The sequence below is a fragment of the Phyllobates terribilis genome, unplaced genomic scaffold, assembly GCF_046119375.1.
Source record: "Phyllobates terribilis strain yellow unplaced genomic scaffold, ASM4611937v1 Scaffold_5__5_contigs__length_657084704, whole genome shotgun sequence".
In the NCBI taxonomy this organism is placed as follows: domain Eukaryota; kingdom Metazoa; phylum Chordata; class Amphibia; order Anura; family Dendrobatidae; genus Phyllobates; species Phyllobates terribilis.
The window spans coordinates 358,892,105-358,917,138 of NW_027362765.1; the positions used below are offsets into that span (position 1 = coordinate 358,892,105).

A 25,034-nucleotide genomic window follows, 5' to 3' on the forward strand; every position below is an offset into this window, starting at 1 on the left:
CCTATGTACAAGAATATAACTACTATAATACCGCCCTCTATGTACAAGAATATAACTACTATAATACTGCTCCTATGTACAAGAATATAACTACTATAATACTGCCCCTGTGTACAAGAATACAACTACTATAATACTGCCCCCTATGTACAAGAATATAACTACTATAATACTGCTCCTATGTACAAGAATATAACTACTATAATACTGTCCCCTGTGTACAAGAATATAACTACTATAATACTGCCCCTATGTACAAGAATATAACTACTATAATACTGCCCCCTATGTACAAGACTATAACTACTATAATACTGCCCCCTATGTACAAGAATATAACTACTATAATACTGCCCCCTATGTACAAGAATATAACTACTATAATACTGCCCCTATGTACAAGAATATAACTACTATAATACTGCTCTCTATGTACAAGAATATATCTACTATAATACTGCCCCTATGTACAAGAATATAACAATAATACTGCCCCATGTACAAGAATATAACTGCTATAATACTGCCCCTATGTACAAGAATATAACTGCTATAATACTGCCCCTATGTACAAGAATATAACTACTATAATACTGCCCCCTATGTACAAGAATATAACTACTATAATACTGCCCCTATAATACATTGCCAAGACACTTCATCGTGATCATCGCACAATCAAGAAGTATGTAGCTGATTCACAGTACACACGTGTGCGTGCTGATAAGGGAAAATGGAGGACTCTTTCCTACAGGCAATTTGGTCAGGTTAAAAGAGCAGCGGCAAAAAAGCCTTGTCATAGGAGCAGACAAGGTTTTGAAGCTGCTGGTGCCTCAAACGTCCCCTGAACAACAAGATCCAGGGTCCTTCAGAGGTTTGCAGCTGTGCGTAAGCCATCCTGTCGACTTCCTCTATCCACTGCACACAAGCAGAAACGGCTCCAGTGGGCCAAACAATACATGAAGACTGACTTCAAAACTGTTTTGTTCACCGATGAGTGCCGTGCAACGCTCGATGGTCCAGATGGATGGAGTGGAGGATGGCTGGTTGATGGACACCCCATGCAAACACGGCTACGGCGCTAACAAGGAGGAGGTGGAGTAATGTTTTGGGCTGGAATCATGGGGAGAGAGATTGTCGGCCCCTTTTAGGATACCTGAAGGGGTAAAGATGAACTCCATAATGTATGTTGAGTTTCTCAAACAGCACTTCCTTCCATGGTTCAAGAAGAAGAACCGTGTATTTCACAGCAAGATCATTTTTTTGCATGATAATGCCCCGTCTCATGCTGCACATAACACATCTGCATCTCTGGCTGCTATGGGCATAAAAGGGGACAAACTTATGGTGTGACCCCCATGCTCCCCTGACCTCAACCTCATTCAGAACCTCTGGAGCATCATCAAAAGGAGTGTCTATGATGGCGGGAGGCAGTTCACATCTAAGCAACAGCTCTGGGAGGGTATTCTGTCCTCATGCAAAACAATTGAAGCAGAAACCATCCAAAACCTGACAAATTCAATGGACGAGAGAGTTCAGAAGCTCCTTTCGAACAAGGGGTCCTATGTGCAAATGTAACATCACCTAGAATAAAGTTTTGAGTTGAAAACTGTTTGATTTCAGTTTCTAACAACCTGCTAATGCTTATAATTTCACAAATGACCATTTTTTTGCTATTAAAATGAAAAGGTTGAAAACTCTGCTGTGCATAATAATTTGGAACATGCATTTTGAGTGTTTTATTTTTTTAAAAATATCCTGTTATCATAGGCAGTTTATACAAAAACCTTTCAATTGTACTCTAATAGTTATTTGACTGGAAAATTACAATGACTGCAATTCATATAGGTAATTTGGGAAAATCTGAGAAAATATTATTTGCATAATAATTTGGAACACAGTGTATAATACTGCCCTCTATGTACAAGAATATAACTACTATAATACCGCCCCCTATATACAAGAATATAACTACTATAATACTGCTCCTATATACAAGAATATAACTACTATAATACTGCCCTCTATGTACAAGAATATAACTACTATAATACCGCCCCCCTATATACAAGAATATAACTACTATAATACTGCCCCCTATGTACAAGAATATAACTACTATAATACTGCCCCCTATGTACAAGAATATAACTACTATAATACTGCCCCCTATGTACAAGAATATAACTACTATAATACTGCCCCTATGTACAAGAATATAACTACTATAATACTGCCGCTATGTACAAGAATATAACTACTATAATACTGCTCGTATGTACAAGAATATAACTACTATAATACTGCTCCTATGTACAAGAATATAACTACTATAATACTGCCGCTATGTACAAGAATATAACTACTATAATACTGCTTCTATGTACAAGAATATAACTACTATAATACTGCTCCTATGTACAAGAATATAACTACTATAATACTGCTCCTATGTACAAGAATATAACTACTATAATACTGCTCCTATGTACAAGAATATAACTACTATAATACCGCCCCCTATATACAAGAATATAACTACTATAATACTGCCCCCTATGTACAAGAATATAACTACTATAATACTGCCCCCTATGTACAAGAATATAACTACTATAATACTGCCCCCTATGTACAAGAATATAACTACTATAATACTGCCCCTATGTACAAGAATATAACTACTATAATACTGCCGCTATGTACAAGAATATAACTACTATAATACTGCTCCTATGTACAAGAATATAACTACTATAATACTGCTCCTATGTACAAGAATATATCTACTATAATACTGCTCCTATGTACAGGAATATAACTACTATAATACTGCCCCTATGTACAAGAATATAACTACTATAATACTGCCCCCTATGTACAAGAATATAACTACTATAATACTGCTCCTATGTACAGGAATATAACTACTATAATACTGCCGATATGTACAAGAATATAACTACTATAATACTGCTCCTATGTACAAGAATATATCTACTATAATACTGCTCCTATATACCAGAATATAACTACTATAATACTGCCCCCTATGTACAAGAATATAACTACTATAATACTGCCCCTATGTACAAGAATATAACTACTATAATACTGCTCCTATGTACAAGAATATAACTACTATAATACTGCCCCCTATGTACAAGAATATAACTACTATAATACTGCCCCTATGTACAAGAATATAACTGCTATAATACTGCCCTCTATGTACAAGAATATAACTACTATAATACCGCCCCCTATATACAAGAATATAACTACTATAATACTGCCCCCTATGTACAAGAATATAACTACTATAATACTGCCCCCTATGTACAAGAATATAACTACTATAATACTGGTCCTATGTGCAAGAATATAACTACTATAATGCTGCCCCCTATATACAAGAATATAACTACTATAATACTGCCCCTATGTACAAGAATATAACTACTATAATACTGCTCCATATGTACAGGAATATAACTACTATAATACTGCCCCCTATGTACAAGAATATAACTACTATAATACTGCCCCCTATGTACAAGAATATAACTACTATAATACTGCCCCCTATGTACAAGAATATAACTACTATAATGCTGCCCGCTATGTACAAGAATATAACTACTATAATACTGCCCCTATGTACAAGAATATAACTACTATAATACTGCTCCTATGTACAAGAATATAACTACTATAATACTGCCCCCTATATACAAGAATATAACTACTATAATACTGCCCCTATGTACAAGAATATAACTACTATAATACTGCTCCTATGTACAAGAATATAACTACTATAATACTGCTCCTATGTACAAGAATATAACTACTATAATACTGCTCCTATGTACAAGAATATAACTACTATAATACTGCCCCCTATGTACAAGAATATAACTACTATAATACTGCCCCTATGTACAAGAATATAACTACTATAATACTGCCCCTATGTACAAGAATATAACTACTATAATACTGCTCCTATGTACAAGAATATAACTACTATAATACTGCTCCTATGTACAAGAATATAACTACTATAATACTGATCCTATGTACAAGAATATAACTACTATAATACTGCCCCTATGTACAAGAATATAACTACTATAATACTGCTCCTATGTACAAGAATATAACTACTATAATACTGCCCCCTATGTACAAGAATATAACTACTATAATACTGCTCCTATGTACAAGAATATAACTACTATAATACTGCCCCTATATACAAGAATATAACTACTATAATACTGCTCCTATGTACAAAAATATAACTACTATAATACTGTTCCTATGTACAAGAATATAACTACTATAATACTGCCCCCTATGTACAAGAATATAACTACTATAATACTGCCCCCTATGTACAAGAATATAATTACTATAATACTGCTCCTATGTACAAGAATATAACTACTATAATACTGCTCCTATGTATAAGAATAACTAGCATAATACTGCCTCTATGTACAAGAATATAACTACTATAATACTGTCCCCTATATACAAGAATATAACTACTATAATACTGCTCATATGTACAAGAATATAACTACTATAATACTGCTCCTATGTACAAGAATATAACTACTATAATACTGCTCCTATGTACAAGAATATAACTACTATAATACTGTCCCCTATATACAAGAATATAACTACTATAATACTGTTCATATGTACAAGAATATAACTACTATAATACTGCTCCTATGTACAAGAATATAACTACTATAATACTGCCCCTATGTACAAGAATATAACTACTATAATACTGATCCTATGTACAAGAATATAACTACTATAATACTGCTCCTATGTACAAGAATATAACTACTATAATACTGCCCCTATGTACAAGAATATAACTACTATAATACTGCCCCTATGTACAAGAATATAACTACTATAATACTGCTCCTATGTACAAGAATATAACTACTATAATACTGCTCCTATGTACAAGAATATAACTACTATAATACTGCTCCTATGTACAAGAATATAACTACTATAATACTGCCCCTATGTACAAGAATATAACTACTATAATACTGCTCCTATGTACAAGAATATAACTACTATAATACTGCTCCCTATGTACAAGAATATACAGTTATATGAAAAAGTTTGGGCACCCCTATTAATCTTAAGCTTAATGTTTTATAAAAATTGGTGTTTTTGCAACAGCTATTTCAGTTTGATATATGTAATAACTGTTGGACACAGTAATGTTTCTGCCTTGAAATGAGGTTTATTGTACTAACAGAAAATGTGCAATCTGCATTCAAACAAAATTTGACAAGTGCATAAGTATGGGCACCCTTATCATTTTCTTGTTTTAAATACTCCTACCTACTTTTTACTGACTTACTAAAGCACTTTTTTTTGTTTTTTAACCTCATTGAGCTTTGAACTTCATAGCCATGTGTATGCAATCATGAGAAAAGCTACTTAAAGTGGCCACTTGCAAGTTGTTCTCCTGTTTGAATCTCCTCTGAAGAGTGGCATCATGGGCTCCTCAAAACAACTGTCAAATGATCTGAAAACAAAGATTATTTAACATAGTTGTTCAGGGGAAGGATACAAAAAGCTGTCTCAGAGATTTAACCTGTCAGTTTCCACTGTGAGGAACATAGTAAGGAAATGGAAGAACACAGGGACAGTTCTTGATAAGGCCATAAGTGGCAGGCCAAGAAAAACATCAGAAAGGCAGAGAAGAAGAACGGTGAGATCAGTCAAGGACAATCCTCAGACCACCTCCAGAGAGCTGCAGCATCAACTTGCTGCAGATGGTGTCACTGTGCATCGGTCAACTATACAACGCACTTTGCACAAGGAGAAGCTGTATGGGAGAGTGATGCAAAAGAAGCCGTTTCTGCAAGCACGCCACAAACAGAGTCGGCTGAGGTATGCAAAAGCACATTTGGAGAAGCCAATTTCTTTTTGGAAGAAGGTCCTGTGGACTGATGAAACCAAGATTGAGTTGTTTGGTCATACAAAAAGGCGTTATGCATGGCGGAAAAAAAACACAGCATTCCAAGAAAAATACTTGCTACCCACAGTAAAATTTGGTGGAGGTTCCATCATGCTTTGGGGCTGTGTGGCCAATGCCGGCACCGGGAATCTTGTTAAAGTTGAGGGACGCATGGATTCCACTCAGTATCAGCAGATTCTTGACAATAATGTTCAAGAATCAGTGACAAAGTTGAAGTTACGCAGGGGATGGATCTTCCAGTAAGACAATGATCCAAAACACCGCTCCAAATCTACTCAGGCATTCATGCAGAGGAACAATTACAATGTTCTGGAATGGCCATCCCAGTCCCCAGACCTGAATATCATTGAACATCTGTGGGATCATTTGAAGAGGGCTGTCCATGCTCGGCGACCATCAAACTTAACTGAACTGGAATTGTTTTGTAAAGAGGAATGGTCAAAAATACCTTCATCCAGGATCCAGGAAATCATTAAAAGCTACAGGAAGCGACTAGAGGCTGTTATTTTTGCAAAAGGAGGATCTACTAAATATTAATGTCACTTTTCTGGTGAGGTGCCCATACTTATGCACCTGTCAAATTTTGTTTGAATGCAGATTGCACATTTTCTGTTAGTACAATAAACCTCATTTCAAGGCAGAAACATTACTGTGTCCAACAGTTATTACATATATCAAACTGAAATAGCTGTTGCAAAAACACCAATTTTTATAAAACATTAAGCTTAAGATTAATAGGGGTGCCCAAACTTTTTCATATAACTGTAACTACTATAATACTGCTCCTATGTACAAGAATATAACTACTATAATACTGCTCCTATGTACAAGAATATAATTACTATAATACTGCCCCCTATGTACAAGAATATAACTACTATAATACTGCTCCTATGTACAAGAATATAACTACTATAATACTGCTCCTATGTACAAGAATATAACTACTATAATACTGCTCCTATGTACAAGAATATAATTACTATAATACTGCCCCCTATGTACAAGAATATAACTACTATAATACTGCCCCTATGTACAAGAATATAACTACTATAATACTGCTCCTATGTACAAGAATATAACTACTATAATACTGCTCCCTATGTACAAGAATATAACTGCTATAATACTGCCTCCTATGTACAAGAATATAACTACTATAATACTGCTCCCTATGTACAAGAATATAATTACTATAATACTGCTCCCTATGTACAAGAATATAATTACTATAATACTGCCCCCTATGTACAAGAATATAACTACTATAATACTGCTCCCTATGTACAAGAATATAACTACTATAATACTGCTCCTATGTACAAGAATATAATTACTATAATACTGCCCCCTATGTACAAGAATATAACTACTATAATACTGCTCCCTATGTACAAGAATATAATTACTATAATACTGCCCCTATGTACAAGAATATAATTACTATAGTACTGTCTCTAGTGAACAAGATTTATGAAGAAATTCTCTGATTTTAGGCGTTTTGGGACATCTTTGTTGTAATCAGGGCCGGCGTTATGTAAGAGGAGTAAACTAGTTGATTGCCCAAGGTATCCATTCCTATAAGGTCCCCCAGCGATTACAAGCATAAACTGCACTGATAATAGAAGTCCTATATTATCAGTGTAGTTTCCAATGTTAAAAGTGCAGCAGGACCTTTGGTGCCATCATGGTCATCTTGCAGGAGTCTAGAAGAACTGAACAGGAGGAGACAGTTTTGCAAGTCTTTTATAGATGTACATGCTCGGTGTATATATATGTGTGTATCTGCTTTGTGTATACAATAGTGTGTATGTGCTCTGTGTATACATGTGTACGTACTTTGTGTATACGTATGTGTATGCGCTCTGTGTATACGTATGTGCATGCGCTCTGTGTATACGTATGTGCATGCGCTCTGTGTATACGTATGTGTATGCGCTCTGTGTATACGTATGTGTATGCGCTCTGTGTATAAGTATGTGTATGCGCTCTGTGTATACGTATGTGCATGCGCTCTGTGTATACGTATGTGCATGCGCTCTGTGTATACGTATGTGCATGCGCTCTGTGTATACGTATGTGTATGCGCTCTGTGTATACGTATGTGTATGCGCTCTGTGTATACGTATGTGTATGCGCTCTGTGTATAAGTATGTGTATGCGCTCTGTGTATACGTATGTGCATGCGCTCTGTGTATAAGTATGTGTATGCGCTCTGTGTATACGTATGTTTATGAGCTCTGTGTATTCATAGGTGTGTATGCGCTCTGTGTATACGTGTGTGTATGTGTTTTGTGTATACATGTGCTCTATGCATACATATGTGTATGTTCTTTGTGTATACAATGGCTTGTGAAAGTATTCACACCCCCCCTGGTAATTTTCGTGTTTTGCTACTTCACAACCTGGAATTTCACTGTTTTTTTGAGGGTTTGCATCAGTTCATGTAAAGAACATGCCTACAACTGGTAACATTTGGTTTCTTTTCATTGTGAAGCAAACAACAAATAGGACAAAATAACTGAAAACTTTGCAGAGCAATTATAGCTGCAAGTGTCTTTGGATAAGTCTCTATGAGCTTTCCACATCTCGCCACTGGGATTTTTGCCCATTCCTCAAAACAAAACTGCTCCAGCTCCTTCAGATTAGATGGTTTCCTCTGATGATCAGCAATCTTCATGTCTGACCATAGATTCTCCATTAGATTAAGGTCTGGGCAGTGACTCGGCCACTCCAAAACATTTAGACGTTTCCCCTTAAACCACTGGAGTGTTGCTTTAGCCGTATGCTTTGGGTCATTGTCTTGTTATAAGGTGAACCTCCGTCCCAGTCTCAAATCACTGATAGATTGAAACAAGTTTTGCTCAAGAATATCTCTGTATTTCGCACCATCCATCTTCCCCTCGATTCAGACCATTTTTCCTGTCCCTGCAGCTGAAAAACATCCCCACAGCATGATGCTGCCACCAGCATGTTTCACTGTGGGGATGCTGTTCTTGAGGTGATAAGCTGTGCTGGTTTGGCGGCAGACATAGCATTTACTTTGGTGGCCAAAAAGTTCAATTTTGGTCTCATCTGACCACAGAATCTTCCTCCATACATTTGGGAGTCTCCCACATGTCTTTAAAAAAAACTCAAAATAAGCCTTACAATTTTTGTGTCTAAGTAAAGGCTTTTTTCTGCCCACTCTTTAATAAAGGCCATCTCTATGGAATGTACGGCTTATTGTGGTCGTATGGACAGATATTCCAGTCTCTGCTTGGGAACTCTGCAGCTCCTTCAGGGTTACCTTTGGTCTCTGTGCTGCCTCTCTGATTAATGCCCTTCTTGCCCGGGCTGAGAGTTTTGTTGGGTGCCCCCTTTTGGCAGGTTTGATGTAGCACCATGTTCTTTCCATTTGATGATAGTGGATTTGATGGTGCTCCGGTTGATCATCAGAGATTGGGAGATTTTTTTTTTTTTTTTTATAACCCAACCCTGACTTGTACTTCTCAATAACTTTGTCCCTGACTTGTTTGGAGATCTCCTAGGTCTTCATGGTGTTGTTTGGAGATCTCCTTGGTCTTCATGATGTTGTTTGGAGATCTCCTTGGTCTTCATGATGTTGTTTGGAGATCTCCTTGGTCTTCATGGTGTTGTCTGGAGATCTCCTTGGTCTTCATGGTGTTGTTTGGAGAGCTCCTTGGTCTTCATGGTGTTGTTTGGAGATCTCCTTGGTCTTCATGATGTTGTTTGGAGATCTCCTTGGTCTTCATGGTGTTTGGTCAGTGGTGCCTCTTGCTTAATGGTGTTGCAGCCTCTGTGGTCTTTCAGAAAAGGTAAAGTGTATACACTGACAGACATGTGACATTAGACTGCACACAGGGGGACGTCCTGTCACTAAGCATGGGACTTATGGAGGTAATTGCTTGCACCAGAAATTTAAAGAGGCTTCATAGTAAAAGGAATGAATACATATGCATATCACATTTTAGTTATTTGATCCCATAAATTTAATTTATGCCTAGAATTTTCTCACTTCACTTCACCAACTTAGAATATTTAGTGCTGATGCATAAATTGGATTACAAAAGTATTTAAACACAGGTTGTAATGTAACAAAATAGGTAAAAAGCCAAAGGGGGTGAATACAAGCCACTGGACATATGTGTGTATACATGTGTGTGTATGTGCTCTGTGTATACATGTGTGTGTATGTGCTCTGTGTATAAATGTGTGTGTATGTGCTCTGCGTATGTGTATGTGCTCTGCGTATACATGTGTATGTGCTCTGTGTATACATGTGTATGTGCTCTGTGTATACATGTGTGTGTATGTGCTCTGTGTATACATGTGTGTAGGTGCTCTGTGTATACATGTGTGTATGTGCTGTGTATACATGTGTGTATGTGCTGTGTATACATGTGTGTGAGTGTGCTTTGTGAATACATGTGTGCGTATGTGCGCTGTGTATACATGTGTGTGTGCTTTGTATACATATTTGAGTGTGTAAGTAAATAAGTGGCGAAAAACTTCATTATAGTTGATCGCACTTGTTTAATGGTCTGAACACAAACCGTGTAAATGCAACCTAAATGTGTGATGGTGCACTATGTCAGCATTTGGGGCTCCACTTTTAACTTCTGTCCAGGGCCCCACTGTCTAAAACAGGCCCCACTTATAATACAGAGATGCAGGGTTTGATGCATATTTGCTTTCTTAGTGGAATGTTATATCAGACCCAGTATTCACTGATTTTCTAATTCTTTTGGGTTTTTGCGCTTTCACCTGTATGGTCACAACATCCGTTCATGCAAATAATCACAATATCGGTTCTTAAATAATATGTGTAATGTCTCCTCCTGATTAATCACCGAGAACCACAGTGGACGGAGTCACCCTTTACTTTTAATGTAGGGAATTCTAAAAGAAAACAATCCATTAGTTTGTGGAGGGGCTCTGTCTAGGGCAACTTTTGTAAAACCACAACTTCCCCCTGTAAGTATAATCAGGAAACCCCTCTCACTGCACCTGGAAACAGTCAGGCGGTCTCTATTGAGGTCCCCCATACACATTACATCGATGTTGATGTAGAGCCCCCGATTTTGGATCCTCGCACAAGACGGAGATTGCCATATGGAAAATAAAGCTGTCAGTCACTCCGCTCTCTCCGGGACCCCCTAAAAATAAAAGAATCGGGCACTGAAGTTCCAACCCCCTTGATCCTTCTCTCTTCCATACACTTCCATCTAATGTGTGTGGGGGGCTTATGGGTGGGTTGGGCAGTCGATGGCTATTTACAGTGTATGGTTTCTGTAAAATAATAACTTTATATATGGAGTTTGCTTATTTCTGGTCTTCTGATCGAGAAGCGGGCGGTTCATACATTCACTAACAGCAAGCAGAGGTTGTGAAGAACAGTCAGATATTGAAAGGCTAAGTATATTAGAAACTTTCAGAACTTTCCCTCATACAATTTACAGCTGGAGCAGAGACCCTTTATGTTTTGATAGGATCCCACCATAGACGTTTCCGAACTGCCGGACACTAGAGGTTAAGACCCCCGATCTACATGAAGGTATCAAAGAAGAAATGTCCACCGCCGTCAACTATAGACAGAGGGTGTGATTATTTTCGCAATGGGCTGAACAGACCAAAAAGAAATCCCTATAGAGAAGTTCCTATATGATAGGAGGCGCTGATCCGCGATGCCTCGTACCTCGGGAGTCGCAAATGTTATTGTGCAAATCTTGTACAAACAACACATAACGGGGTCTTCGGAAAGGAAGGTGGGGGACATCAAGCAGAAAGATCAGGTGAACACTGAGGGACAAATAAAGCCATAAATCCTTATTTCAGGCGCTCGGTTCGCAGCCCTGATCGCGGTGGGTAAAGCGCGGCCTGTAAATGTTACGTCTGATTAATCGGCGGCGCTAAGTGACAAGTGAACTTTAACATTAATATGATATTATTTAAATAACGGTTTGTGGTTATTTTGCCCCTAAAAATGATGAATGATTTTCCGACGTGAAGCGAGAGGCTCCTTTAATGAGATCTGACAGTAGGGGAGACGTTTGGCGAGGGATGGACACGGCTGGCGGGGCAGAGGCCGCCCTCCCTGCCTGATTGTCTGCACGCTCCGGAGCGCCGATTTCAATTGCAGCGCCTCTCCCTCCTGGATTCCACATTTAGATAGTGTCACTTACATATTACTCTTAATCAGCCCGTCCTGGGGCCCCCGCACAGAGCTGGAGGGCTGCAGGGGACACGCCATTAACCCCTTCATGGGAAGATTTACTAAGGACGTGGGAGAATTCATTGTGAGCTTGTGGACAGAGAGGATGGGAGTGATACAATCTATATACAATGTTGGAGACAATGTTGTGAGATCTCAAGGGCAGAGATGATGGGAGTGATACGTTGTGTAGGAGATTGTAATCAATCTCATCTGTGTACGGCGCTGTCTAATATGTTGGTGGTACACAGACCGCAGGCAGGAGCTGCGATACAAGGAGGAATAAAACAAGCGCCTACCTCTTACCTTCGTAACATCCCGGTCAGGATTCTGGAGCTCTTCCCCAGGTTCGTATCTGTCTCTCGTAGCTGAGGGTGAAAAATTAAAACTTCCAATAAATAACGGCCAGGGCAACAATTTCACTCCTTTCTACATCTGAGGACGCTGACTGATCTGGGCGGCGCCAACTGATCTGGACGACGTCGACTGATCTGGGTGGTGCCGACTGATCGGGACAACGCCGAATGATCAGGACGACGCCGACCGATCGGGACGGTGCTGACTGATATGGGCGGCGCCAACTGATCTGGAAGACGCTGACCTGGATGGCACTAGTTTATCTGAACGACGCAGACGATCTGGACGCCACCGACTGATCGGGACGACGCCAACTGATCGGGACAACGTCGACTGATCGGGACAAAGCCAACTGATCGGGACGACGCCGATTGATCGGGACGACACCGACCGATATGGGCGGCGCCGACTGATCTGGAAGACGCTGACCTGGATGGCACTGGTTTACCTGAACGACGCAGACGATCTGGATGCCACCGACTGATCGGGACGACGCCGACTGATCGGGACAACGTCGACTGATCGGGACAACGTCGACTGATTGGGACAAAGCCAACTGATCGGGATGACGCCGATTGATCGGGACGACACCAACTGATCGGGACGACACCAACCGATCGGGACAACGCCGACCGATCGGGATGACGCTGACTGTTTTGGGTGGCGCCGACTGATCGGGACAACGTCGACTGATCAGGACAAAGCCGGCTGATCAGGACGACGCCGACCGATCTGGACGGTGCTGACTGATATGGGCGGCGCTGACCTGGATGGCACTGGTTTATCTGAACGACGCAGACGATCTGAACGCCACCGACTGATCTGGACGACGCAGACCTGGACGGCAATGGTTTATCTGAACGACGCTGACTGATCTGGATGCCACTGAGTGATCTGGATGTAACTAACTGATCTGAAACTTTTTCTAAGTCACTTCTGCATAAGCCCAAGACTTTCAGTGTAAAACAATAATGTTTTGAATCAGTGACAGTAAATGGAAATATTAAAATGGTGAGGAATAGCAACAAAGGCTATGAGGTAAGATTATAGAAGATGTGATGAATCTTCCAAGGAGCAGAATCCGCAATTTCTGTGGTCTACACCAACATAGTCAACAGCCGGTGAGAATAGTCCAGCAATGGCCGCTCACCCTGTCTCGCGCTCGCTGGATCTTCTCACGGTCTTGGCTCAGATTTTCCAGGATGTTCTGACCAACTTGCTCTGCAGAAGAAAAAGATCACAGATTTAACTCCGCTGCATAATATCCCAGAACCCAGACTGCGCTATTTTACCCCTCTATGTGTGTGAATGTGAGAAGTTACTATCCCAGACCCCTAAAAGAGGCATCGAGATCCCTCCCCCAATACATAAAACCCACCATAAATCCACTCTGTCCCCAGATCTGCTCCTGGGCGATCCCCAATATGGGGAGATAACGGAGCATCCAAACATGGGTGGCGGCACCACAAATGGGGGCATGGGACCCTCTATTCTGATGAGGTAGGGCCCCACTAATCACACGTACATGGTGCATCCTATTGGCAGAAATCCTCACAGATGTAGCAGAGCTTAGTTTGTTATTAAACTGTTGCATTGTATTTGCCTTTGCTACTTTTCGCAGTTATCAGCCACACCATATGTCTGATGGCTCTTAGTTGTATGACTCCGGATGTAAAGTCACTACACCCGGCTGACTCCAGAGAGCAGTCGCTCTTACACAAGTGACAAATACACAACGTGCTAATTATTCTGCAGCGAGTGCAGCGGAGAAGGAGCTGGCGAGTAAATATAGAGGTCACGCGGGTTCTGGATGGGTCTGAAGAAATAATTACAGTGTAGCTGCAGACTGAGCTATTCCCAGCACCCGTCCTGTACAGGACGTCACTTACTGAACATTCCCTCAGTCCCTCCTCCCGGCTGCAGATTATCCACCTTCCTATAGAATTATCTGCTGCTCAGGACTCACAGAGCATTGTCTGCACCGACACACTGTAACAAGCTCCTCACCTGTGTGAGAAGGGGGGGTCAGGGAGGATTGTAAGCCCCTGGGTGTAAGGTTCAGCTTATGGAGCTCCGACATTAAAGTGACAGTCACGAATACAGGAAACCAAACTGACCCCGTTACTGTCAATGGGGTCAGTTCAGCGCGATCTGTCCAGAGTGTTCTGTCCAGCGCGATCTGTGTGGCGCGGCCAGTCCGGCATTGACTGTCCATCGTGGTCTGTCCGGCGCAATCTGTCCGGAGCTTTCAGTCCGGTGTGGTCTGTCTGGAGCGCTCGCAGTCTGTCCGGCGCGGTCTTGTCCGGAGCTTTCTGTCCGGCGCGGTCTTGTCCGGAGCTTTCTGTCCGGCGCGGTCTTGTCCGGAGCTTTCTGTCCGGCGCGGTCTGTCCGGAGCTGTCTGTCCGGAGCTGTCTGTCCGGAGCTGTCTGTCCGGAGCTGTCTGTCCGGAGCTGTCTGTCCGGAGCTGTCTGTCCGGAGCTGTCTGTCCGGAGCTGTCTGTCCGGAGCTGTCTGTCCGGAGCTGTCTGTCCGGAGCTGTCTGTAAGGAGCTTTCTGTCCGGCGCGGTCTGTCCGGCACGGTCTGTCCGGAGCGTTCTGTCCAGCGCGGTCTGTCCGGAACTTTCTGTCCGGCGCGGTCTGTCCGGAGCTTTCTGTCCGGCGTGGTCTGTCCGGAGCTTTCTGTCCGGCGTGGTCTGTAAGGAGCTTTCTGTCCGGAGTGGTCTGTCCGGCGCGGTCTGTCCGGAGCGTTCTGTCCGGCGCGGTCTGTCCGGAGCGTTCTGTCCGGAGCGTTCTGTCCAGCGCGGTCTGTCCGGAACTTTCTGTCCGGCGCGGGCAGTCTGGCGTGTTCAGTCCGGAGCTTTCTGTCTGGCGCGGTAAGTCCGGTGCGTTCTGTCTGACGCGGTCTGTCCGGCGCGGTCAGTCCAGAGCTTTCTGTTCGGCGTGTTCAGTCCGGAGCTTTCTGTCCGGCGCGGTAAGTCCGGTGCGTTCTGTCTGGCGCGGTCTGTCCGGAGCTTTCTGTCCGGCGCAGTCTGTCCAGAGCTTTCTGTCCGGCGCAGTCAGTCCAGCGTGGTATGTCCGCCGCAGTCTATGGCGCTCATAGGGCGGATCTGTTCCTCCTGTGACGGGGAAGGTCACACCTCATTGCGCCGGTTTTCTCCTGATTCATGGCAGACTTTGCATTTTTTGCATTGTCCCTTTTTACAGAGTGAATGCGGCTCCGCATCGGGGCTGAGGCCACTTGTGTCCGGACAACTTTACTATCATTTACGCAAGAAACTGAATTACATGGACGGGAAAAGATGGAACAAACTCGCAGGCGGCCATTTATTACTTGTCGCATTTTACACCAGTGCACCCAGTACCAAGACTGGTTGAGCAGATGAAGCCGGAGTCTTCACTAAGACTGCGCCGGGCCTTTAGCAAGAGGAAGAAAACAAACATACCTGCACATACCGAGCGTTGATGCCAAGCGCTGCAAGATGCAACCTGACCCCAGGGTCATAGGTCACGTGAAGAGAACCCCATTGTCTCCCTCCGCCTTGTAGCCTTCATGAGCCCCCTCCATCTTTAGATGAGCAGATGGCACCGTGCAGGGCGAAGCTCCGGGGTGTAGACACCCTGTGTCGGCGAGAGCGGCCAGCCTCATTGCCCTGATGGGGGTTATCAGCAGACTTGTCCTGGTTTAGGACTTAGGCTTCAAAAATGAGAAGTCTGCCCAATGTGAACAGGTGCCAGCGTTGTGCCCAGTGGTGCATTTGTAATGGATACAGTATTAACCCCTTCCCGACTAGGCGATTTTCCCTTTTTCGCTCCTGTTTTTCTCCTCTTCTTCTTCCGAGAGACATACGGTAACTTTTTTTTTACTTTTCCTTCAATACAGTCATATGGAGCTGTTTTGTCACGTTGGTCACGTTGTAGTTTTTGAATGTCTCCGCTCATTTTACCATATAATGTACTGGAAAACGGGGAAAAAAAAATTACAAGTGTGATGAAACTGCGAAAAAAAAAGTGCGCTGTTTTTTTTTTTACGGCGTTCATTGTGCGGTAAAAAAAAAAAACCCTGCAAATCAGATTCTCCAGGTCAATGCGATTACGGAGATACCAAACTTGTATAGGAGGTTTTTGTATGTGGCAAAAAAATAGAAACTTATTAAGAAAAAAATTTTGCTTGCATCGTCCTTTTCCGAGGGTCGTAACCTTTCCATTTCTCCATCCACGGAGCCGCGTGAGGCTCGTTCTCTGCAGGATCCGCTGACGGGTTATTGATAGCAGTTGGGGGTGTACAGACTTTAGGGAGACGCTGCGGCGAAGAAATCCCACAATTTTTGGCGTTTCGAGTTCTCTTCTCTTTATGGCGTTTACTATACGGGTCAATAAGTTTTAGATTTTGATACATCGGACTTTTATGGAGGTGGTGAAATCAAATATGTTTGTTTTTCTTTATTATTAAAGTTGGGAAACAAGAGATTTTGGACTTTTATACATTTTTTTTTTTTTTATATATTTTTGAAAATATTTTCTTTTTATATATATATTTTTTTTACATCATTTTTAAGTGACTTGAACCTGCGGTCGTCTGATCGTTTGTATGAGATACGTCAATGGTGTTGCAATATACAGACAAAACGACGTTCTCCTATGAAGCCCAGCCATTGGCATCACTGTAAGATACAGATGGCAGCCAAGATGGCAGCCATGGGGTCTCACCAGGACCCCCCGGATGCCACGATGACCCACTGGAACCCGGCGATGTGATTCCGGAAGGGGTTGATGGGAGCCGGAAGCGTGAACTGGAGATTGTGCAATTTAAAGGCCGTAGTCGGTGATTGACAGCAGCGTTTCCAGATCAAAAATGGAAATAACGACTGGACATAAGAAAAGAGCCTATTGGGAAGTTCACACTGAGTTTCTGCAATGTAATTCTGGGCAAAACCAACATCCATATAGAAAAAAAAGCTTCAAAACTGCTTCCAACAAGCGTCCTGTCCCATGCCAATTTACATGTTTTCCAATTTTGGCAAGTTTTTTTTGCACCAAAAACCTCACTCTATTGATATACTCCATAATATATGAATAAAAATGCATCAAAAACGTCTTATTCTTACAATCACAAGTATTTTACAAGTGGTTTTTAGACGTGGAATTTTCAGCCAGAAAAATACACATAAAAAAAGCTCTGTGTGAACAAAGCTTGAGGCTGTTCTTCATTAATGCTACATCCTACCTGACCTTTAAATCTGTTGACTTTCGACCTGAGACATTAAAGTCTGATAAGAATAGTTTTTAAAGTTCGCCTTGTTGTGGCAGGTGGGCACACACAAGTTGGCAAATATGTGCACTAAGTGGCTTCATTTTATCCGCGTAGTCTATATGGCAGTAATGCACTTTATAATTCACACAGTCATGGCCGTAAGTGTCGGCACCCTTGAAATTGTCCCAGAAAATGAAATATTTCCCCCAGATAATTATTGCAATTCCACACGTTTTGTTATACACCTGTTTATTTCATTTGTGTGTATTGGAAAAACATAAAAAAAAAAAACAAAGGAAAAAAAAAAAGGAAAATTGGACATAACTTCACACAAAACTCCAAAAATGGGCTGCACAGAATTGTTGACACCTTTCCAAAATTGTGGGTAAACAACTTTGTTTCAAGCATGTGATGCTCGTTCAAACTCACCTGTGGCAAGTAACGGGTGTGGACAATGTGAAAATCACACCTGAAACCAGGTAAAAAGGGGAGAAGTTGCCTCAATCTTAGCTTTGTGTGTCTGTGTGTGCCACACTGAGACTATGTTCACACATTGCATTTTTGCTATGTTTTTTTTTCTGCAGGCAAAACCCTGCTCTCTTGGCAGTAAAGAAGCAGATTACAAAAAGCAGGTTTTGCTGCATTTTTTGCTGCGTTTTTCAGACATATGTGAAACCATAAGACCATTTTGGTGAAAAAAAAGGGTAATTTGATCAAATTAGTTAGTGGAAAAAGATTTTTATGTTTGAAAAAAAAGTGACTGTTTTGAACAAAAAAGTTCACATGAGTTCATGAAAAAATACACAATTACAAATGTAACTGTGGGGGGGAGGTGAATTGATTAGGAATAGTTTACCTAAGACATAGGCAGAGCTTTGAGTTTGTAGGACGCTGTTTACTTTCACACTTTGGTCAGCCCTTGAGTTTGTTGGGCATTGTTCAATTTCACACCTTGGTCAGACAATGTTTACTTTACGCACTACTAATTTAATTAAACTGTACTAATCCTAACTGCCATTCTCAGGTGAATACACCAAGACATTATGGTTTAAACGTGGGAAACTCACAAAAATAAATGGGTTTCACATCCTGCTGTACCTGCTTTTTTTGACTAAAAATGCAGCAAAACCTGATACCTGCGTTTTTGCTGCATTTTTTCACTTACTCATTGCTTTCTATGGGTGAAAAATATCTGAAAGGAGTGACATTGCTGCAGTTGTCAAAAAAACACAGCAGTTTTCCAATTCAGTCAGGGATTTCTGAAATCTCATAGCTTTTGCTGGTACTGTAAAATGTAGCTTAAAATTTGCATTAAAAAAACACAGTAAAAAAGCAATGTGTGAACATAGTCTAAGCATGGAGAACAGAAAGAGGAGAAGAGAACTGTCTGAGGACTTGAGAACCAAAATTGTTGAAAAATATCAACAATCTCAAAATTACAAGTCCATCTCCAGAGATCTTGATGTCCTTTTGTTCACGGTGTGCAATATGATCAAGAAGTTTACAACCCATGGAACTGCAGCAAATCTCCCTGGGCTTGGACAGCAGAGAAAATTTGCAACGCAGAATAGTCTGGCTGGTGGTTAAGCAGCCCAAATCAAGTTCCAAAGAAACTCAAGCTGTCCCGCAGGCTCAGGGTGCATCAGTGTCAGAAAGAACTATCCACTGACATTTGAATGAAATTAAATGTTATAGCAGGAGACCCAAAAGGACCCCACTGCTGACAGAGGCAAATAAAAAAGCTAGACTGCAGTTTGCCAAAATGTACGCGAGTAAGCGAAAATCCTTCTGGGATAGTGTCTTGTGGACAGATGAAACCAAGATAGAGCTTTTTGGTAAAGCACATCATTCTACTATTTACTTAAAACGGAATGAGGCCTACAAAGAAAAGAATACAGTACCTACAGTCAAATATGGTGGAGGATTAAAAGATTTTTTAGGGTTGTTTTGCTGCCTCTGGCACTGGGTGTCGATGGATTTTGGGTGGCAATGTAGTGCCCAGTGTCAGAAAGCTGGTTTTGCGTCTTAGGTCATGGGTCTTCCAGCAGGACAATGACCCCAAACATACTTCAAGAAGCCCCCCGGAAATGGATGGAAACCAAGTGCTGGAGAGTTCTGAAGTGGTAGCAATGAGTCCGGATCTAAATCTCATTGATCACCTGTGGAGAGAAATTTGAGAGACCTCAAAGAGTCTGAAGAGTGGTTCAACAACCAGCTGAGATTGATTGAAGTTACTTATTCCAAAGGGTGTGCAACCAAATATTAAGTTGAGGGTGCCAACAATTTTGTCTGAACAATTTTTTGGGTTTTGTGTCAAATTTGCCTTTTTTCCTTAGTTTCTTTGTGTTGTTTCAATACAACCAAAGGAAAATAAACACGTGTATAACAAAACATGTGGAATTGCAATAAATTTCTGGGAGAAATATTATTTCAAGGGTGCCAACACATTCTGCCATGACTGTATATTCGATGTTTGCAGACATCTTGGAGCACACAGTGTGCTGCCGCGGTGCGCTCCGGAAAGCCCTGGAGTCCACGGCAAATAAGAAAAGAAGTCCAGAACTAAAGAAATCTACGACCCATCACTTCACTACTGTGGAAGAAACGGGCAACCCCTTCCCCCAACTCACACAAGTGCAACAGTCAGAGGTGAAGTGCACCAGGAAAACTCAGAAATGTGTCAGACGGATTCAGAGAAAAAGGATAAAATATGGAGAGAGAAGTGTGACCCCTGCAGGCAGTCCTGAGAATCGCAGGAGGAGTTATGTCTATGGATGTGAAGGAAGCAGCCATGAAGGAGGGCAGCAAGAAGAGGCGCCTCGACCTCGATCAACCTTAACCTGAAGTTAGCAAATGTAAAATCTGCTAATTTTGTGATTACATTTCATGTTCTTATGTTCTGTTTCCAATAATGATTTTTCCACTTGTTTTTTTTTTTCCTGTGCAAAGGAACTGGAAACCATCAACAAGCAGGTATCTGCTGACAGATCTTATCACGTCACTCAGATCTTATCACGTCACTCAGATCTTATCACGTCACTCAGATCTTATCACGTCACTCAGATCAGCTGCTGCTTCCCACAACAATCAAATGCACAGTAATAGTCAGACACAAAGTCATTAGTCACTAAGGAGCCCTGACCACTGGACCAGGGAGTCAGAACTAAAGGCCTGATGGAGGCAGAGAATGAAATGTATTTCCTGCTTGTTCAGTGTCTGCATTCTGGTATATAGGAAACGAGACAACCTTACTGGCAGCTAAAAATGAGTGCAGCTCTAAAGTATAAAATACTCAGGATCAGAGCAGGATAAATAATGTAATGTATGTACGCAGTGACTGCACCAGCAGAATAGTGAGTGCAGCTCTGGAGTATAATACAGGATGTAACTCAGGATCAGTAATGTAATGTATGTACACAGTGACTGCACCAGCAGAATAGTGAGTGCAGCTCTGGAGGATAATACAGGAGGTAACTCAGGATCAGTAATGTATGTACACAGTGACTGCACAAGCAGAATAGTGAGTGCAGCTCTGGAGTATAATACAGGAGGTAACTCAGGATCAGTAATGTAATGTATGTACACAGTGACTGCACCAGCAGAATAGTGAGTGCAGCTCTGGAGTATAATACAGGATGTAACTCAGGATCAGTAATGTAATGTATGTACACAGTGACTGCACCAGCAGAATAGTGAGTGCAGCTCTGGAGTATAATACAGGGTGTAACTCAGGATCAGTAATGTAATGTATGTACACAGTGACTGCACCAGCAGAATAGTGAGTGCAGCTCTGGAGTATAATACAGGGTGTAACTCAGGATCAGTAATGTAAAGTATGTACACAGTGACTGCTCCAGCAGAATAGTGAGTGCAGCTCTGGAGTATAATATAGGATGTATCTCAGGATCTCTTTAGGATAAGTAATGTATGTACACAGCAGGGATGGACACACATAGAAGACGTCTCTGTGTGAGAACAATTTATAGGCCTGTTGCAGTCCAATATCTCACCATAATGCTTTGTTGGCGGTAGTAGCCCCTTATCTCCTGGGCCCCTGCATGGATTGCACCAGTGGTATGTCCGCCCCTGGCACACAGGGAATTCACAGCTTATGCAGTTTGTATGTTTTATACCTTCTGATAATAGATTTATTTTGATAAATTAACACTCAAATCCAGAGAACAGCTTCCATTAATACTAAATGCGCCATCAGGCGCGTCTCGTACACAGGAGCGGCACATGTTTATTCTAGCAGGTCATCATGAATATGGGGAGCGGGCGGCAGCGTTTGACACCTTTGCAGAGTGCGAGACGAGCGAGATTATTAGTGAGATGTTTTAGAGCTTTTTATTCTCCCATTATCAGACAGATTTACATCCAGATACTACAGGTCTGCTCTCTGGAGAATGGAGGCAGAATAAACAGCAGCAGATAAGAGCAGCAATAACCACAGAGCAGAGGCCAGAAATCTCCCCAAAAGAGAGATAAGGCAGGAGGTGCAGTCAGCCGGAGAAGGGGCAGGTCTGCACGGTGCTCAGCAGGGAGAAGGGGCAGGTCTGCACGGTGCTCAGCAGGGAGAAGGGGCAGGTCTGCACGGTGCTCAGCCGGGGGAAAGGGGCAGTGTGCACGGTGCTCAGCCGGGAGAAGGGGTAGGTCCACACGGTGCTCAGCCAGGAGAAGGGGCAGGTCTGCACGGTGCTCAGCAGGGAGAAGGGGCAGGTCTGCACGGTGCTCAGCAGGGAGAAGGGGCAGGTCTGCACAGTGCTCAGCCGGGGGAAAGGGGCAGTGTGCACGGTGCTCAGCCGGGAGAAGTGGTAGGTCCACACGGTGCTCAGCCAGGAGAAGGGGCAGGTCTGCACGGTGCTCAGCAGGGAGAAGGGGCAGGTCTGCACAGTGCTCAGCAGGGAGAAGGGGCAGGTCTGCACGGTGCTCAGCCGGGGGAAAGGGGCAGTGTGCATGGTGCTCAGCCGGGAGAAGGTGTAGGTCCACACGGTGCTCAGCCGGGAGAAGGAGCAGGTCTGCACGGTGCTCAGCCGGGAGAAGGGGCAGGTCTGCACTGTGCTCAGCCGGGAGAAGGGGCAGGTCTGCACTGTGCTCAGCCGGGAGAAGGGGCAGGTCTGCACTGTGCTCAGCCGGGAGAAGGGGCAGGTCTGCACTGTGCTCAGCCGGGAGAAGGGGCAGGTCTGCACTGTGCTCAGCCGGAGGAAAGGGGCAGGTCTGCAAGGTGCTCAGCCGGAGGAAAGGGGCAGGTCTGCACGGTGCTCAGCCGGAAGAAAGGGGCAGTGTGCACGGTGCTCAGCTGGGAGAAGGGGCAGGTCTGCACGGTGCTCAGCAGGGAGAAGGGGCAGGTCTGCACGGTGCTCAGCAGGGAGAAGGGGCAGGTCTGCACGGTGCTCAGCCGGGGGAAAGGGGCAGTGTGCATGGTGCTCAGCCGGGAGAAGGGGTAGGTCCACACGGTGCTCAGCCGGGAGAAGGAGCAGGTCTGCACGGTGCTCAGCCGGGAGAAGGGGCAGGTATGCACTGTGCTCAGCCGGGAGAAGGGGCAGGTCTGCACTGTGCTCAGCCGGGAGAAGGGGCAGGTCTGCACTGTGCTCAGCCGGAAGAAGGGGCAGGTCTGCACTGTGCTCAGCCGGAGGAAAGGGGCAGGTCTGCAAGGTGCTCAGCCGGAGGAAAGGGGCAGGTCTGCACGGTGCTCAGCCGGAAGAAAGGGGCAGTGTGCACGGTGCTCAGCTGGGAGAAGGGGTAGGTCCACACGGTGCTCAGCCAGGAGAAGAAGCAGGTCTGCACGGTGCTCAGCCGGGAGAAGGGGCAGGTCTGCACTGTGCTCAGCCGGAGAAAAGGGGCAGGTCTGCACGGTGCTCAGCCGGGAGAAGGGGTAGGTCCGGGAGAAGGGGTAGGTCCGCACGGTGCTCAGCCAGGAGAAGGGGCAGGTCTGCACTGTGCTCAGCAGGGAGAAGGGGCAGGACTGCACTGTGCTCAGCAGGGAGAAGGGGCAGGTCTGCACTGTTCTCAGCCGGGAGAAGGGGCAGGTCTGCACTGTGCTCAGCCAGGAGAAGGGGCAGGTCTGCACTGTGCTCAGCCGGGAGAAGGGGCAGGTCTGCACGGTGCTCAGCCGGGACAAGGGGCAGGTCTGCACGGTGCTCAGCAGGGAGAAGGGGCAGGTCTGCACGGTGCTCAGCCGGGAGAAGGGGAAGGTCTGCACGGTGCTCAGCCGGGAGAAGGGGCAGGTCTGCACGGTGCTCAGCCGGGAGAAGGGATAGGTCCGCACGGTGCTCAGCCAGGAGAAGGGGCAGGTCTGCACGGTGCTCACTAGGGAGAAGGGGCAGGTCTGCACGGTGCTCAGCAGGGAGAAGGGGCAGGTCTGCACTGTGCTCAGCAGGGAGAAGGGGCAGTGTGCACTGTGCTCAGCCGGGAGAAGGGGCAGGTCTGCACGGTGCTCAGCCGGGAGAAGGGGCAGGTCTGCACGGTGCTCAGCCAGGAGAAGGGGCAGGTCTGCACGGTGCTCAGCCGGGAGAAGGGGCAGGTATGCACGGTGCTCAGCCGGGAGAAGGGGCAGGTCTGCACGGTGCTCAGCAGGGAGAAGGGGCAGGTCTGCACGGTGCTCAGCTGGGAGAAGGGGCAGGTCTGCACGGTGCTCAGCAGGGAGAAGGGGCAGGTCTGCACGGTGCTAAGCCGGGAGAAGGGGCAGGTCTGCACGGTGCTCAGCAGGGAGAAGGGGCAGGTCTGCACGGTGCTCAGCAGGGAGAAGGGGCAGGTCTGCACTGTGCTCAGCCGGGAGAAGGGGCAGGTTTGCCCGATGCTCAGCCAGGAGAAGGGGCAAGTCTGCACTGTGCTCAGCAGGGGGAAGGGGCAGGTCTGCACTGTTCTATGGTCAGATATTAGGTGAACATTCACCTGGTCCTGGCCATATTGGGGATCATCAGATGCTGGATTGAAGGAGTTTCACTGTATATTGCTACCTGGCTGTAAAATGTGGATGAAATGATCCTTGGTTACTAATGGGTATTGATACTTGTTTACACTTTGGAACATAATGACTGGCTTAGATTCCCCTATGGGGTGCGGGTTATTCTAATTTATATGGAGGGTGAGGGTATACATCAGGGGGTTGGGGGTGCTTATCTAATTTTATTTCGATGTTTTTTTTTTTTTTTTTACCAGGGACTCGATTCTTTT

General features: G+C 43.8%; 1 protein-coding gene across 4 annotated transcripts in view; it reads right to left on the reverse strand.

Moving 5' to 3' along the window:
* The window catches only part of VTI1A (vesicle transport through interaction with t-SNAREs 1A), a 588,779-nt gene that overhangs the window by 159,478 nt on the left and 404,267 nt on the right, over positions 1 to 25,034 (reverse strand). For 2 of the 4 annotated variants that reach the window (XM_073684725.1, XM_073684726.1), the window contains 2 exons: positions 13,759 to 13,829; positions 12,558 to 12,619 (listed from right to left, as the gene is read on the reverse strand). In XM_073684725.1, coding sequence (XP_073540826.1) covers positions 12,558 to 12,619; positions 13,759 to 13,829 — 133 coding nt within the window. Of the gene's footprint in view, positions 1 to 12,550; positions 12,620 to 13,758; positions 13,830 to 25,034 lie in introns of all 4 variants that reach the window. The other 2 variants (XM_073684727.1, XM_073684728.1) reach the window with 1 other exon arrangement.